Below are 18705 nucleotides of genomic sequence, written 5' to 3'. Positions count from 1 at the left end.
CTGTGGTGTGTATAGTGTATGTGAAGACTTAAAGGGACATTATACACTTGATTTTTCTTTGCATAAATGTTTTGTAGATTATCCATTTATATAGCCCTTTTTTAATTTATAGTTTTGCTTATTTTTAAATAACATTGCCCTGATTTTCTGACTCCTAGCCAAGCCCCAAAGTTTTTGGAGAATGTATACCTACTCCAACTTGCTTCTGTTTGTGTAAAGGGTCTGTTCATATGCAGAGGAAGGGGGGGGGGGGTGTTCCAGCTAACCTTTTCAAAAGTGCTAAACTGCTTCTAAGTACGTTTTTAAACGGATTTATACTGGATTTTTATATCAGTATCTGTGCATATTATTCTTTATAGTAGTGTCTTTTACATGCAGTTAAATTAAAATTGGTGTTTACTGTCCCTTTAATTTGTCTCAAACAAGCCACTGCACGGGCCTCAACACATATATGCATATGCAGCTAAAATAAAACCAGTAAAAATATTTTTTAGAGGCATTTTTACTAATGAAGTATGTTGGAAAAAGGTTTCTATTTAAAATGCAAATGGACCCATACACATTCCAGTTTTGACCTTTCTATCCCTTTAAATCAATTTTTGCATGTTTAATAATGTCAATAGATTTACATTGCCTGGTAAAAGCAATGCAGTCAGAATATAGAGAAGCTGATGTATAGCCCTGTAGTTATAAATGTGCCTAATATATCACACTACTGCTCCACATTTATAAAATGGCTCTATCACGTGCATTCATCAAATTAATTTGTTTTTAAAAAAATGCAGAAATGGATTTACAGAATCGTTAAGGAAAAATTGAAATAAGTAACTTTATATGTATTTTTTTTTTTATTACTGTTTCACAACATGCTAGGCAAATAATAAAATCCTGTGTTTTAGATGTTGCTACCATGCTGTGTACATCCACGTGCTTGTTATTTGAACTATATATATATATTGGATTTGGTCAATCCCAGTGAGTAAATTAAGATTTATTTGGCCTTGTTAAAGGGACATAGAAGTAAAAAAAAAAAATGTTAGAGCTTTTTTTATTGCACTATTGTTTAAATACGACTGTGTTTAACCCCCTCATAGTGATTAAATAAAGACATTAAACACAAAATACATTTAATGCACCTCCTTCTAATTTTGGGTTCCGCGATTTTGGAAGCTGCAGGTGTCTGAAGGAGAGTTGCTGCACATATACAAACACACGTCAGCTCTGGAATGTAGTGAGAGCTGTGTATCAGCATGATGGAACACATGACTAGAGGGAGTCAGGGAATAACCTCAGTGCTACGCTTATAAACTGTATTTACAAGGGTCAAGTCGAGCGGGAACGCATGGGAACGGAGTTCCTACACTATTTTTGCAGAAGCAACTAAGTTCCCTCTGGACAGAGAACAGAAACGCTTCAGTAAACACTGCTGCTTCTGGTGGGAGGAGCTGGAGCACAGTCTGGTTAGAGGGATAGTGAGATCCTCTAGTAATGGGCAGTAACACTTCCTACAATACACTAAATGCAAGCCTATCAGCGGTCCTGCTGTGTGATCAACCCGCAATGTGTGGAACATATGGTGCTTACATTTCTGTGTGGCTTACTCTGGGGGTATTTAGCTCCCTTTAGCAGAAATAGGACTATTGCACCTTCTGTGGGTGAGACGATGTGACAGAGAATTCTCAGGCTCAAAGGCAGCCTTTCAAACCTTCATTGGATTTAATTTGCTTTCATTAACCAAACTGTATAGATTATATACATATAAATACAGTGTGTGTGCGTGTAAGTGTGTGTGTGTATAATATATAAACCAATATCAATATCCTTTATGGGAACTCCAAGTAATGGAAATGTAGAAAATAATATGGTAAAGTGATACTCGATTTCAAACGTAATATTGCCTTTGCAATAAAACCCTGTGGTAACCTCAAAAGTAGTTAGTAGCATAATGACTGTCCTCTGTGTACCCCTAAAACAGTGGTAATCCCTTGTTTTCCCATCACTTTGCCCAGGCCGCTCCCATATCATCACAAATCAATAACGCATTGAATACCAATTCTTTGTATTATTTTAGCTGTTTTGTTGGATATACATTATGAAATATACCGTACAGTACAAATATAGCATATTTAAGATAGATATGAAATCCTTGCTGAAAATAATTTATATCGGTACCTTCACTGTATAGTAACATTGTGCCTGAAAGGGTTAAAAATGTTCAATATTTTATTATTCTCGCTCCCACCACTATCGTCCCACTTTGAAGAAGGATTTTTTTTTCAAGCAATGACATATTCACCACTCATCCAATGATTGTGCGAGCCATAGGGCAAGAATCTTATTTTAGGTTATAGGTTGTGTACTTTAAATTATTCACCAAAAAATGATTAATGGACAACTTATTATATTTTTATTATCATGTTGATTATAAATTATTATTATTATTATTGTTTAATTTTATATTATTATTATTATGAATAATAAAATAATAACCAATCAATTTGAATTGCTTTTTAGTCACAATTACATATTTTTACTTAAAGTGAAGGTAAAGTTTGGATGTTCTATAAGCATAATTCAGTTATTTATATCCTAAGTAATATAATCGCTAACTTTTTTTTCTACATAGCATATTGCATTTTTTGAATAAAATTGATTTATATTTTCTTACTCTGCGGCAAGTGACTCCTCCCATCAGCCATTTCCTGATTTCTGACATTCTTACGTATAGAGCGGTCCCACCCGCTCTATACGTCTCACAAAGGTAGAGAAAATAATGGGAACGCATGCGCAGATGCTCAAATAGTGCGATGACGTCGAATGACGGCCACCTAACGGCAAGATTTTCAATTGGCTTTCGGCAAAACGTGACCGGCTAATACAAAAAAAAAGAAAAAAATCACGGGTTGATTTGACAGCCTGCAAAATAGTAATGAAAAACGGCGATTACGGATTTATTTTTTAAATATAGCAAAATTGATGAATGAAAGTAACATTCATTTTAGGTGTATGTAATAATGTAACAATGTGATCTAGCTAACTTTACCTTCACTTTAATACAATTATATAATTGGATCTTATGAAATATATACTAAATATATCACTTTTGACTTTATGGCTTATCCTGCACTAGGCTGAAGTTGGTAACCTTTAAAAATTAAAGGGACAGTATGCACCAATTTTCATATAACTGTATGTAATAGACAATACGATAAAGAAAAATATGCACAGATCCTGATCTAAAAATCTGAAATCAGCACAATGTTATTAAAAAATACAGTGGGGAAAAAAAGTATTTAGTCAGCCACCAATTGTGCAAGTTCTCCCACTTAAGAAGATGAGAGAGGCCTGTAATTTTCATCATAGGTATACCTCAACTATGAGAGACAAAATGTGGAAACAAATCCAGACAATCACATTGTCTGATTTGGAAAGAATTTATTTGCAAATTATGGTGGAAAATAAGTATTTGGTCACCTACAAACAAGCAAGATTTCTGGCTCTCACATACCTGTATCTTCTTCTTTAAGAGGCTCCTCTGTCCTCCACTCATTACCTGTATTAATGGCACCTGTTTGAACTTGTTATCAGTATAAAAGACACCTGTCCATAACCTCAAACAGTCACACTCCAAACTCCACTATGGTGAGACCAAAGAGCTGTCGAAGGAGACCAGAAACAAAATTGTAGACCTGCACCAGGCTGGGAAGACTGAATCTGCAATAGGCAAGCAGCTTGGTGTGAAGAAATCAACTGTGGGAGCAATAATTAGAAAATGGAAGACATACAAGACCACTGATAATCTCCCTCGATCTGGGGCTCCACGCAAGATCTCACCCCGTGGGGTCAAAATGATCACAAGAACTGTGAGCAAACATCCCAGAACCACACGGGGGGACCTAGTGAATGACCTGCAGAGAGCTATACCAACGTAACAAAGGCTACCTTCAGTAACACACTACGCTGCCAGGGACTCAGATCCTGCAGTGCCAGACGTGTCCCCCTGCTTAAGCCAGTACATGTCCGGGCCCGTTTGAAGTATGCTAGAGAGCATTTGGATGATCCAGAAGCAGATTGGGAGAATGTCATATGGTCAGATGAAACCAAAGTAGAACTGTTTGGTAGAAACACAACTTGTCGTTTTTGGAGGAGAGAGAACACCATACCTACTGTGAAACATGGGGGTGGCAACATCATGCTTTGGGGCTGTTTCTCTGCAAAGGGAACAGGACGACTGATCTGTGTACATGAAAGAATGAATGGGGCCATGTATCATGAGATTTTGAGTGCAAACCTCCTTCCTTCAGCAAGGGCATTGAAGATGAAATGTGGCTGGGTCTTTCAGCATGACAATGATCCCAAACACACCACCCGGGCAATGAAGGAGTGGGTTCGTAAGAAGCATTTCAAGGTCCTGGAGTGGCCTAGACAGTCTCCAGATCTCAACCCCATAGAAAACCTTTGGAGGGAATTGAAAGTCCGTGTTGCCCAGCGACAGCCCCAAAACATCACTGCTCTAGAGGAGATCTGCATGCAGGAATGGGCCAACATATCAGCAACAGTGTGTGACAACCTTGTGAAGACTTACAGAAAACATTTGACCTCTGTCATTGCCAACAAAGGATATATAACAAAGTATTGAGATGAACTTTTGATATTGACTAAATACTTATTTTCCACCATAATTTGCAAATAAATTCTTTCCAAATCAGACAATGTGATTGTCTGGATTTGTTTCCACATTTTGTCTCTCATAGTTGAGGTATACCTATGATGAAAATTACAGGCCTCTCTCATCTTCTTAAGTGGGAGAATTTTCACAATTTTTGGCTGACTAAATACTTTTTTCCCCCACTGTAAGCAACACTATACATTGTTACAAAAACACTGCCAGATGGGCTATATAAATGAATCATCTACAAAACATTTATGCAATAAAAAATTATTGTCTCTTTAATGCTTGATTTAAATGACAGACAATAAGTATAAAAGTTAAAGGGACACTGAACCCAATTTTTTTCTTTCGTGATTCAGATAGAGCATGACATTTTAAGCAACTTTCTTATTTACTCCTATTATCAATTTTTATTCACTCTCTTGCTATCTTTATTTGAAAAAGAAGGCATCTAAGCTGTTTTTTTTTTTGGTTCAGGCCTCTGGACAGCACTTTTTATTGGTGGATGAATATATCCACCAATCAGCAAGGACAACCCAGGTTGTTCACCAAAAATGGGCCTGCATCTAAACTTACATTCTTGCATTTCAAATAAAGATACCAAGAGATAAAGAAAATGTGATAATAGGAGTAAATTAGAAAGTTGCTTAAAATTTCATGCTCTATCTGAATCACGAAAGAAAAAAATTGGGTTGAGTGTCCCTTTAATAACCATCTGCCTCGTAGTATGTTGAACACTATATGTAATTACCCAGGATATCTTTATATTGTGATAATGATATGAGAATATGAGTTGTATTTGATAATTATTTATTATTTATCTCACATGATTAGGTCTTCTTCACCGAAGATGACGCAGCAAATGAGGGACCTCCAGCTGGCACAGACCAAGAAGCCTTCGGGCCCATCCTCACCAAATGCAGCCAAGAGACTGTACCGAAATCTTTCTGGAAAATTCAGAGTGAACTATACATCGTTTGATGAAGGGAGTCTGGCAGCACGAAATGAGAAGGAGAAGCTGCGAAAATCATGCCTTGTACGTCATATATTGCTGATTTATAAACTGATTTATTGTATGGGTTATTCATGTCACTGCCACTATACACTCTAATCTGGACAAAACTGAACGCTTAAAGGAATAGTCTAGTCAAAATGAAACTTTCATGATTCAGGTAGAGTAGGCAATTGTAAGCAACTTTCTAATTTAAAATAAAAAAAACAATATATAAACTTGCTTAAATCACAATCAGGAAACAATCAAACAAAAAACAAATGTGATGGTGGATCTCGAAAAAGCCAAGCTGTGAATGGCGAAACGTACGTTGGAGCGTATTGATGTCACAAAAGGGGCGGAGCCTTGTTCCTTATCGGACCTTAAACAGCATTCACCAGACATTGTGATACACACAGTCTTTTGCTTGCAGTGGTCTATGATTGGGACAGTCTAATATCTATGCCTTGTGACTCGTTTTTAATAAAATGTGAGTACTTTTTTACCACTTCTGATTCATTCCTTGTGAAGCTGGGATATTGTTCTTTGCCTTGTCTCCTATTAGGAGTTTCCTGTGCACTTATATCTAGAGCTTGATCTTGAAGTTCTAGACAATGTGATTACCGTTTCTGGCTCTTCTTAAATATGTGAAACCACAGAACTTCACTATATGTGTTTTCTCCTTTTTCCCTGAGGTTTACCTGCTGTGAATTACCACAGTGATTACCTAACCTGGGACATTTATCCTTTTTTTGTGCACCATCACATTTGAACTTTCTAATTTACTCCTATTATCATTTTTTTTCATTCTCTTGGTATCTATATTTGATAAGCAAGAATGTAACCTTAGGAGCCAGCCCATTTTTGGTAGCACTTTCTAATTGGTGTCTAAATGCAGCCACCAATCAGCAAGCGCTACCCAGGTACTGAACCAAAAAATGGGCCAGCTTATAAGCTTACATTCAAATAAAGACACCAAGAGAACAAAGAAAAATTGATAATTGGAGTAAAGTAGAACGTTGCTTAAAATTGCTGCTCTATCTGAATCATGAAAGTTTAATTTTGACTAGACTATCCCTTTAAAGGACCATAGTATTCGAAAAATGATGTGCTCTAATTCGTCTGTGCAAGTCATTTTAAGACTATTGACCCTGATCCATTTAGCAGCATTAGTGTGTAACTTGCTCTGCTGAGTGGATCAGTGATGTTTTCTGCACCAGCAGTGTTCTCTGGGTCCCTAGCAGTACTTCTACTGTGTGTTTAACCCCTTTGTGGAAACATCTTACAATCATAATGTAGATATGATACTATCGTCCAAGAAATGACTTCATCCTTAAAGGGACATAATACTCATATGCTAAATTACTTGAAACTGATGCAGTATAAATGTAAAAAACTGACAGGTAAATATCACCTGAGCATCTTTATGTAAAAAAGGAAGATATTTTACCTCACAATTTCCTCAGCTCAGCAGAGTAAGTTCTGTGTAAAAAGTTATACTCAGTTACTGCCCAGCTGCAGGTAAAAAATAAATAAATGAAGAAATAAACAGCAGCCAATCAGCATCAACAGTGCTGAGGTCATGAACTCTTTTACTGTGATCTCATGAGATTTCACTTAACTCTCATGAGATTTCATTGTAAATTTCCTTACACTGAATAGGGAAATAACATGAGAGTGCACAAGGCCCAATCCTTCAGCTGTCCCGGGACAGACATACTGATTTGCTGCTTAGAAGTCCTTTACAATGGGATGTGGCTACTGAGAAACTTTTGAGGTAAAATATCTTTCTTTTTTACATAGAGATGCTCAGGTGATATTTTCTAGTCAGCTTTTTACAGCTATACTGCATCACTTTCAAGTGTTTAAACATTTGGGTATCATGTCCCTTTAAAGGAACATTTTAGTCAACATTTTCCTTTTTTTTATCAAAAAGAGGGCATCTCATAATGTATTTTAACAAAAAAAAGTCTCTATCCTTAATAAACCACACTTGCAGAGGTGTAGCCCTCTTTACCAGTAAAAATTGAGTTAGTTTTTTGTATGCATGATGGGAAATCCTGTAGTAGAATATTATTGTGTAATTTTGCCTTTAAAATGCTGCAATTTTTTTGCTGAAATAGAATGTAATTGTACAAAAATAGCATTCTTTGCAGTTTCAGGGGAATGCTGCTCTTTTTGAGGCCGTGGAGATGCAGGATCTTGACCGAGTGCAGGAACTGCTCAAGCAATATAGTGTGGAGGAGCTGGACCTCAATACCCCTAACAGTGAGGGGCTTTTACCCCTTGATATCGCAATTATGACCAACAATGCTCCAATTGCTAAGACTTTGTTACAGTCAGGAGCAAAAGAGAGTCCACACTGTGAGTAACATGGATGATAATGATAATGATAATTGCAATATACTTTCATTATTTATTTTGTCCCCTAAACCTGGCAGCTCCCATTGTTTTATAGACACTAAGAGGCCTATATATCAAAGGTCTGTCGGACCTGATCCGACAGTGCGGATCAGGTCCGACAGCCCTCTCTGAATACAGAGAGCAATACGCTCTCCGTATTCAGCATTTCACCAGCAGCTCTTGTGAGCTGCTGGTGCAACGCCGCCCCCTGCAGATTCGTGGCCAATCAGCTGCCAGCAGGGGGGTGTCAATCAACCTGAACGCACTCGATCAGGTTGAATTGTGGCGATCTCTGTCCGCCTCATCAGAGCAGACGGACAGGTTATGGAGCAGCGGTCTTTAGATCGCTGTTCCATAACTTGTGTTTCTGGCGAGTCTGAAGACTCGCCAAAAACACGGGCCCTCAAGCTCCATTTGGAGCTTGATAGATAGGCCCCTAAAACTTTACACTTACTTTGTCATTATTTAAACAATTAATGAAACTTTAAAAAATCCATCTACATATTATTTATAGGCTAATATTTTCTTTGAATGCATCATTCTATTTAGCATTTTAGTGGTTAATGTTTCTTTAATTTTATTCTGTTTCCTATTACCTAGCTAGCAGCCTGCACACAAAGATTGTAAATTTGTTACTACATATAAGAATAAGGCTTAAATTTAATTCCTTCTCAGTACGAGGACTGTTTCAATTTATGGTGACTTATTTAAAGTGACAGTAAAGTCATAATTTAACTTCTATGATTCTAACAGAGCATGTCACTTTAAGACCCTTTTAATTTCATTCAAACTATGGGTGTACATTCATACAGGGAGTGCAGAATTATTAGGCAAATGAGTATTTTGACCACATCATCTTCTTTATGCATGCTGTCTTACTCCAAGCTGTATAGGCTCGAAAGCCTACTACCAATTAAGCATATTAGGTGATGTGCATCTCTGTAATGAGAAGGGGTGTGGTCTAATGGCATCAACACCCTATATCAGGTGTGCATAATTATTAGGCAACTTCCTTTCCTTTGGCAAAATGGGTCAAAAGAAGGACTTGACAGGCTCAGAAAAGTAAAAAATAGTGAGATATCTTGCAGAGGGATGCAGCACTCTTAAAATTGCAAAGCTTCTGAAGCGTGATCATCGAACAATCAAGCGTTTCATTCAAAATAGTCAACAGGGTCGCAAGAAGCGTGCAGAAAAACCAAGGCGCAAAATAACTGCCCATGAACTGAGAAAAGTCAAGCGTGCAGCTGCCAAGATGCCACTTGCCACCAGTTTGGCCATATTTCAGAGCTGCAACATCACTGGAGTGCCCAAAAGCACAAGGTGTGCAATACTCAGAGACATGGCCAAGGTAAGAAAGGCTGAAAGACGACCACCACTGAACAAGACACACAAGCTGAAACGTCAAGACTGGGCCAAGAAATATCTCAAGACTGATTTTTCTAAGGTTTTATGGACTGATGAAATGAGAGTGAGTCTTGATGGGCCAGATGGATGGGCCCGTGGCTGGATTGGTAAAGGGCAGAGAGCTCCAGTCCGACTCAGACGCCAGCAAGGTGGAGGTGGAGTACTGGTTTGGGCTGGTATCATCAAAGATGAGCTTGTGGGGTCTTTTCGGGTTGAGGATGGAGTCAAGCTCAACTCCCAGTCCTACTGCCAGTTTCTGGAAGACACCTTCTTCAAGCAGTGGTACAGGAAGAAGTCTGCATCCTTCAAGAAAAACATGATTTTCATGCAGGACAATGCTACATCACACGCGTCCAAGTACTCCACAGTGTGGCTGGCAAGAAAGGGTATAAAAGAAGAAAATCTAATGACATGGCCTCCTTGTTCACCTGATCTGAACCCCATTGAGAACCTGTGGTCCATCATCAAATGTGAGATTTACAAGGAGGGAAAACAGTACACCTCTCTGAACAGTGTCTGGGAGGCTGTGGTTGCTGCTGCACGCAATGTTGATGGTGAACAGAATCAAAACACTGACAGAATCCATGGATGGCAGGCTTTTGAGTGTCCTTGCAAAGAAAGGTGGCTATATTGGTCACTGATTTGTTTTTGTTTTGTTTTTGAATGTCAGAAATGTATATTTGTGAATGTTGAGATGTTATATTAGTTTCACTGTTAAAAATAAATAATTGAAATGGGTATATATTTGTTTTTTGTTAAGTTGCCTAATAATTATGCACAGTAATAGTCTCCTGCACACACAGATATCCCCCTAAAATAGCTATAACTAAAAACAAACTAAAAACTACTTCCAAAACTATTCAGCTTTGATATTAATGAGTTTTTTTGGGTTCATTGAGAACATGGTTGTTGTTCAATAATAAAATTAATCCTCAAAAATACAACTTGCCTAATAATTCTGCACTCCCTGTATACTTTGGTAGTATACGAATGCAGAAGAAGGTGACCACTCGCCGCATTTGGCTCTTTTCTGAATTGCATTTATTTTTGTGAAAGCGTGTAAAACCAGATCTTAGTGTGTTGTACATTAACAAAAATAAATGCGGCTCCAAAAAGAGCTGTGTGGTGAGTGGCCATCATCTTCCGTATTCGGATACTATAGAAGCATCTGAATTCACACTCTTAATTCAAACACAGTTATATTCTAGACATGTGCGATTCGGTTCGGATGGATTCGGAAATTCAGCTGAATTCGTAAAATTCGGGATTCGGATCGATTCGAATTTACGAATTAAAATAGTGCCGAATCTAACGAATAAATCAGAATTAGTTCGGATTTATTCGGTAGATTCGGATGGCCATGGATTACACTAGTATTGTACAGTATATTTGGTTATATCACTCTGCTATGGGTTACACCTAATATACAGTACATAATACTAGCCTAATACACAGCACATCCCACCTAACACTTACCGAAATTCCAAATTACCGAATCGAACCGAATCCGGCCAAATTTATTTGAATCCGAATAAATCCGAAACTAATCCGAACCGAATTGATTCAAATTTTTCCGAATTCGAATCGATCCGAACCGAAATTCAAAAAAATCTGAATCGATCCGAACTGAACCGAATTTTTTCGCCATGCACATATCTATTATATTCAATCAGTAGTGCAATATAACAGGAAATAACATATTAGATTATCTCTTTTTATGTCCCGTTAAAGGGACATGAAACTCAAAAAAGTGATTTCCTGATTCAGACAAAACATACATTTTTAAACAACTTTCTAATTTTCCGCTATTATCAAATTTGCTTCATTATCTTGGTATCCTCTGGTAAAGGAGCAGCATTGCACAACTGGGAGCTAGCTGAACACATCGGGTGAGTCAGTGACAAGAGACATATATGTAGATAGCTTCCAGTAGTGTATTGCTGCTTGTAAGACAATAAAGCAAATGTTTGCTTGCGCACAAACATTTTACTTTCAAGATGCGTGCTAACTCGGCACTGCTAGTTATAGATTTTGAATTCCAAGCTCAATGATGAGTGTTGGACAAGCATAATTTTCATAGCTTTTCAGAGATATTTTGCAGCAAAAGAAAGCTAAGCAAGTCAAAATGTATAGTTCAATTTTCCTTCTTTTCTCTGTACAGTTATGAGTTTGGAAAGTCGAGCTCTTCATCTGTCTACATTGGTTCGAGAGGCGGAGCAAAGGGTGAATGACCTCACAGCTCAGGTTGTAAATGAGGCACCAAATGCTGACTGCTCTGAAAAAGAGAAACAATTAAAGTCCTGGGAGTGGCGATATCGGCTATACAAGCGCATGAAAGCCGGATTTGAACATGCGCGTAAGTAGTAACACACATTTGCCACTGTATATTTATATCAGAGGAGTTTCCACCAAACTTTTTATCTTTTTATGTGTATATATGGGTGTGTGTTTGTGTGTGTATCTACTATATATATATATATATATATATATATATATATATATATACTGTATATATATTTCCATAAGGCAGGGAGAGTCCACAAATTCATTCTTTACTGTTGGGAAATACAACACCTGTTGGGAAATACAACACCTGGCCACAAGGAGGAGGCAAAGACACCCCATCCAAAGGCTTAAATATCCTCCCAGTCATTCTTTGCCTTTCGTCACTAGAGGAGGTGGCAGAGAAGTGTCAGAAGATTTGGATAGTCCTATAATAGGTATTTTCCCTCCAAGAGAGGACTAGAGCTTTAAGTAATCATATAAACCTCTCAGTGAGACTATTGATGGAAATTAGAGTCTGAGATGCAGGGAAAGTTTTTCTGCGAAACCATCCATGCTGTTAGCTAACAACTACTGAGCAATCAGTGTTGAAGAGTTTAACTGTTGCTTTTAATCACACAGGTCCCTGTCAGAGCATCGCTACAAGGCTGTCACACTTGAGAGGCTGTATCTGTTCCACAGCATGGATCCTAGAGGGTAAGTCCGCTTTATTGTTATAGCAGGTCACAGTGTGACTCCTCTATACCTCAATAGGATCAAGGGTTAATATCTCCTTTAGGGAAATTATTGGGAAAAGTTATGAGGATTTTTATGTTATGCATTAGGTTTGGACTCATAAGATGCTTTTGGCTTGGGAACAGACAGGTTTCACTTTAGTTTTTGGGTTCATAAGACTGTTTTTGAGTGTTGCGCAGCTCATATTAGCTTAACACTCTTTTGCCATAGAAAGGGAAGTCCTGTCTTGCGCATCATGTGACCGGGGGTGGCCTCTTTCACTTCCTTGTGATCCTGCTGCAGACAGCACTCCTAAGGAGAGCGTTTCACTGATCATTTTTCTGGGTCTAGGAGGTGGTGAGTGCCCCAGCCATTGGGATTGTAAAGGTGCCTGTTTATATTAAAAACGCTTGGTTTTTGTAACTTTTTTTATTCCATTTGTGGAATTACATACCAATGCTATGGAGGACTCTGATACTACGTTAGAGGGTTCCACTACTTCTATAGTGAATAATAATACCTGTTTATGTTGTGAGGAGGCTGTGGTTTGCCCGCCTGCTCAATTTTGTTCTGCCAACCCGAGAGATTTCTGCCCTGTCTACTTAAAACGCTGCACATGCAGATCCCCGCGGCACAGCTAATTCTCCATTTGGAGGGGGCCTTTTTCAAGCGGACTTTACCGGGCAGCTACAATCGGCGGTGTCTCTGGCCCTGAGTACCCTACCTATCTCTGGGAAACGTAAGAGAAGGGTTAAAAATAGTGCTCTCGTAGCCCCTCACCCCTCCCCTATCCATCCTATAATCCCTCTGCTACAAGGCCTACCCAATTTGAGGATAAACGTCTGGAAACAGATGGAGATCTCCACAGTTGGAGATTTCTTCATGGGAGACCGTCTTTTATCGCACCAAGATATGGTGACTAAATTTGACCTCCCACGCCATCTGGAGTTCGAACTCTTGAGACTGAGATCACTGATGAAAGTTTGGGGTTTTCTGACAGAAAAACGTAGAAATCCCACAACCTGGGGGACCAGATGGAAAACTGGTCTTCAGCTATACAAACCTCTCACGACACACTACAGATGTCTCTTGGGAGACCCAGGACTCACAAAGACCAGGCATATGATCGCCTGTACTTTGATGTATGAACTGTATTTTAAAGTAATTTCTAGGTGGCATCTTGTCCCAACCAAACTGCAAGCCCTTTATCCTGGCCATCCTCCTGCTTGTTGGAGAGAGTGTGGTGAGGTGGGTACCCCGCTACACACGTGGTGGTCTTGCCCCAAACTTAAGCCGCTTTGGACTGAATAATGTGTGTTCTGAATTGGAGCTACCAGAGGTTTCCAATCCTGGTTTAGCTCTCCTACATTTGGGAATAAAGAAGGTTCCTACCCATAGGAGATCCCTACTCCTATACCTACTCATCTCAATTAAAATGTTGATAGCTAGGAATTGGAAAAAAGTGCTCCCCCCGAGATGGCAAGGTGTAGTAGATTATCTGGCCTATGTCAAATCCATGGAAGACTATGTCTATAGAACAAGGAACCAGTCAGCGGCCTATAGCCTCATATGGGAACCATGGGAGACATATCTGTTGCAACATAAACATTAAGAAGTGGGAGCAACTAGTGACTGATCAGTTAAGGCTTGTGCTACTATATGCTATATGCTCGAACCAGGAGACCCCGCCGTGCCCCTAGGGGGGCCCCTGGAAGAATCTGGTTTACCCTTTTCCCCCTTCCCCTTTACCAATACTAATGATCCCCCCTTCCCTTCCTTTCCCCTCCCCTCTCACTTTTTTCTCCCCCTTTTCTTACCCCAGCTTACCCCATTCCTCTTGTCTCACAACCTTCGTGGATGACTCCTCTCCCTAGCAAGAGAACCTTGATTTGATTACTGAAGGGAGTGTTAGCGCGAGGCCTGTTAGTGTAGACAACTACACTCTCAACAAATTGTATAGGTATTTAAGTATATTTCTCTCTGGCTCTGCTCTGCCCATATGCATGTATTTATTCTTGTTTTTGTTCAAATGCAACTATTATAGAGCTACTAGTATAAACAGATATGGCTAAACTAGTCATATCAAGCAATGTATCATCTGATTTGTCTGGTGTATTGTGATATAATTTCCTGCAAGATGGTCCGCCATCTTGAGACAGGCATTCTGGACTAATAATAGTAACATTAAGTTTCATACAATATGCCGTCTTGTACCTTATGCAATCTATGTATTCCACCCATGTACAAAAACTCGCAAAAATGTTTGATTGTATTGTTAATGCACCTTTATTTACAATAAAAAATATATAAAAAAAAATAAAATAGTGCTCCCGACTTAGTCATCTAAATTCCTATCGGATCTAGCCTGTATGTCTCAGCTATCCTAGGATGAGTTAACCTCTGTAGCATCAGAGGGTGAACTTTCTGAGTCTGAGACGTCTGTTACTAAGTATCCTCTGGCAGAGGAACCCTCTGTAATAATCTGTTTATAATTACTTAAAACTGGCAAACAGATTAAGTGTAGCTGAATGACTGAACACCAAAAGTTATGAACCTGAACAATTGGTAATCAAATCAACAGCAGTTAATACAGAAAAGAACCAGCAATGGAATATATATATATATATATATATATATATATATATATATATATATATATATATATATATATTTATATAACTGTTTGAATATATATATATAAATGGTAGAAACTGATTATAAGTAAAGTTATGCCAGAGAGCAGAGTTCTTCCAAGTATATTCAACACTGGAGAGTAACAGGTTAATGCTTGCAAGCTGCAGTTAAATGTTAAGTATAGTCTCAGGGTGGAGTACAAGCAAGTTAAGTGAGACACAGGCAGGCAAGCAGACACTGTTGCAGAAAGCAGCTTAATGCAGTAAGTGGATTAGCAGATAAATATGAAACACACTGAGAGAGACAAGTATACTCCAAACATGAGCTAAAGTACTTGCGTGACAAAACCCAGGTAGGTGGTATCCAAGTAGATGCGGTCGTTCCGGAGATGAAATAGCAAACAGAGCAGGAGAGCATGCAGGTGAGAGCTGCGTGAGCAGTATACAGCGTGTGATCCTCAGCGTGGAAATGAGCGGAGGGATATGCCAGTAAGGTAAATCCGGATCCTCATACCAAGAATAGTCCGTAGACAGCGGAGCAAGGGTAGTTGAAAAGCACAATGAAGTGAAGAGGGCTAAGGGTACAAATAGCCACAAAGGTTCCAGTATAAGAATCAAAGGAATATCAATTGTAATAAAAATAAGGACTTGAGACAAAGTGACTGAGTAGCCAGGGAGGAACTCAGAGTACACAAAATAATCAAGCAATGTGTACACGGGGAAGTGAAGTTATAAAGGCTAAAGGGGTGGAGCCCAGTTAAAGGGACATTACACCCTCCTTTAGATTCAAAATTAAACATTTGCATTTTTTTTACTAACAGAGGTCCTGTCTGCGCTAGAGGTTCCAGAGGCTAAGCTACCTAAGGAACCTAAGATCCCTAAGTTAGACAGGGTCTACGAAGACAGGAAGTTCTACAGACTTTTCCTGTACCAGTTCGTATGGCGAACATTATTAGTAACGAATGGGAAAGAATCAGAACTTCCTTTTCTCCCTCTGCAACATTTAAGAAATTGCTCCAACACACAGGATTTTTATTCCAACCTGCGGCAGCAGTAGCCACAGTGGCGGGAGCAGCTACCTACTGGTGCAACTCTCTGTCTGAACTTATGGAGGTGGAATCTCCCCTCGAGGACATTCAGGAGAAAATTAAGGCTTTATGAATTGCTAACTCCTTCATTTGTGATGTGAATATGCAAATTATTCGCCTGAACACAAAGGCTTCAGGGTTTGCGGTTCTAGCCCGCCAGGCTCTCTGGTTGAAGTCTTGGTCTGCGGATATGACTTCTAAATCCAGGTTACTTTCTCTCCCATTCAAGGGCAAGATCTTATTCGGACCAGGTCTGGACTCCATCATTTCCACGATTACCGGATGGAAAGGAGCCTTCCTGCCACAGGATAATAAGAACAGCCATAAGGTACGACAGGTGTCGAATTTTCATTCCTTTCGTTCGACAAGTCCCAACGATCTCAATCCCCATCCAAGCCCGAGCAGCCCAAGAGTACTTGGAAGCCAGCTGAGTCCTGGAACAAGTCCATACAGATAAAGAAGCCCGCCGATAACAAGTCGGCATGAAGGGGCGGCCCCCTATCCAGGATTGGATCGAGTAGGGGGCAGATTGTTACTTTTCTAAGACGCTTGGTTTCAGGATGTTCAGGACCCTTTAGTTTTGGAGGTCGTATCTCAGGGATACCAGATAGGCTTCAAGTCCCATCACCCCAGGTGCAGATTCCATCTCTCTAGACTGTCTACAAGACCAGAGAAGAGGACTGCCTTTTTAGGTTGCATACAGGACCTAGTCTCTTTAGGAGTAATTGTCCCGGTACCTGCATCAGAAAGAGGTCTGGGGTTCTATTCAAACAACTTTGTGGTTCCCAAGGAGGAGGGAACTTTTTGTCCAATTCTGGACTTGAAGTGTCTAAACAAATTTCTAAGGCCTAGATTTGGAGTTCGGCGGTAAAAGGGCTGTTAACGCTCCGCGGGCTTTTTTCTGGCCGCACCATAAATTGCTGCGTTAGGCTCCAAAAAAGGAGCGTAGAGCATTTTTACCGCAAATGCAACTCTCGATACCAGAGTTGCTTACGGACGCGGCCGGCCTCAAAAACGTGCTCGTGCACGATTCTCCCATAGGAAACAATGGGGCTGTTTGAGCTGAAAAAAAACCTAACACCTGCAAAAAAGCAGCGTTCAGCTCCTAACGCAGCCCCATTGTTTCCTATGGGGAAACACTTCCTACGTCTGCACCTAACACCCTAACATGTACCCCGAGTCTAAACACCCCTAACCTTACACTTATTAACCCCTAATCTGCCGCCCCCGCTATCGCTGACCCCTGCATATTTTTTTTAACCCCTAATCTGCCGCTCCGTAAACCGCCGCAACCTACGTTATCCCTATGTACCCCTAATCTGCTGCCCTAACATCGCCGACCCCTATATTATATTTATTAACCCCTAATCTGCCCCCCTCAACGTCGCCGACACCTGCCTACACTTATTAACCCCTAATCTGCCGAGCGGACCTGAGCGCTACTATAATAAAGTTATTAACCCCTAATCCGCCTCACTAACCCTATCATAAATAGTATTAACCCCTAATCTGCCCTCCCTAACATCGCCGACACCTACCTTCAATTATTAACCCCTAATCTTCCGATCGGAGCTCACCGCTATTCTAATAAATGGATTAACCCCTAAAGCTAAGTCTAACCCTAACACTAACACCCCCCTAAGTTAAATATAATTTTTATCTAACGAAATAAATTAACTCTTATTAAATAAATGATTCCTATTTAAAGCTAAATACTTACCTGTAAAATAAACCCTAATATAGCTACAATATAAATTATAATTATATTATAGCTATTTTAGGATTAATATTTATTTTACAGGCAACTTTGTAATTATTTTAACCAGGTACAATAGCTATTAAATAGTTAAGAACTATTTAATAGTTACCTAGTTAAAATAATAACAAATTTACCTGTAAAATAAATCCTAACCTAAGTTATAATTAAACCTAACACTACACTATCATTAAATTAATTAAATTAAATACCTACAATTACCTACAATAAAACCTAACACTACACTATCAATAAATAAATTAAATAAACTACCTACAATTACCTACAATTAACCTAACACTACACTATCAATAAATTAATTAAACACAATTCCTACAAATAAATACAATTAAATAAACTAGCTAAAGTACAAAAAATAAAAAAGAACTAAGTTACAGAAAATAAAAAAATATTTACAAACATAAGAAAAATATTACAACAATTTTAAACTAATTACACCTACTCTAAGCCCCCTAATAAAATAACAAAGCCCCCCAAAATAAAAAATTCCCTACCCTATTCTAAATTAAAAAAGTTACAAGCTCTTTTACCTTACCAGCCCTGAACAGGGCCCTTTGCGGGGCATGCCCCAAGAATTTCAGCTCTTTTGCCTGTAAAAAAAAACATACCATACCCCCCCCCCCAACATTACAACCCACCACCCACATACCCCTAATCTAACCCAAACCCCCCTTAAATACACCTAACACTACTCCCCTGAAGATCTTCCTACCTTGTCTTCACCATCCAGGTATCACCGA

At 39.1% G+C, this 18705-nt stretch overlaps 1 protein-coding gene across 1 annotated transcript in view; it reads left to right on the top strand.

Moving 5' to 3' along the window:
• The window catches only part of LOC128641853 (ankyrin repeat and fibronectin type-III domain-containing protein 1-like), a 258194-nt gene that overhangs the window by 65318 nt on the left and 174171 nt on the right, over positions 1-18705 (top strand). Inside the window, exons 2-4 of the mRNA XM_053694414.1 lie at positions 5507-5708; positions 7820-8027; positions 11632-11826. Coding sequence (XP_053550389.1) covers positions 5523-5708; positions 7820-8027; positions 11632-11826 — 589 coding nt within the window. The 5' untranslated portion in view covers positions 5507-5522. The remainder of the gene's footprint in view (positions 1-5506; positions 5709-7819; positions 8028-11631; positions 11827-18705) is intronic.

Source organism: Bombina bombina, chromosome 11 (assembly GCF_027579735.1).
Source record: "Bombina bombina isolate aBomBom1 chromosome 11, aBomBom1.pri, whole genome shotgun sequence".
Lineage (NCBI taxonomy): Eukaryota > Metazoa > Chordata > Amphibia > Anura > Bombinatoridae > Bombina > Bombina bombina.
The sequence above is the reverse complement of the archived record's forward strand: the minus strand, read 5'-3'. Positions and strand labels throughout refer to the sequence as shown.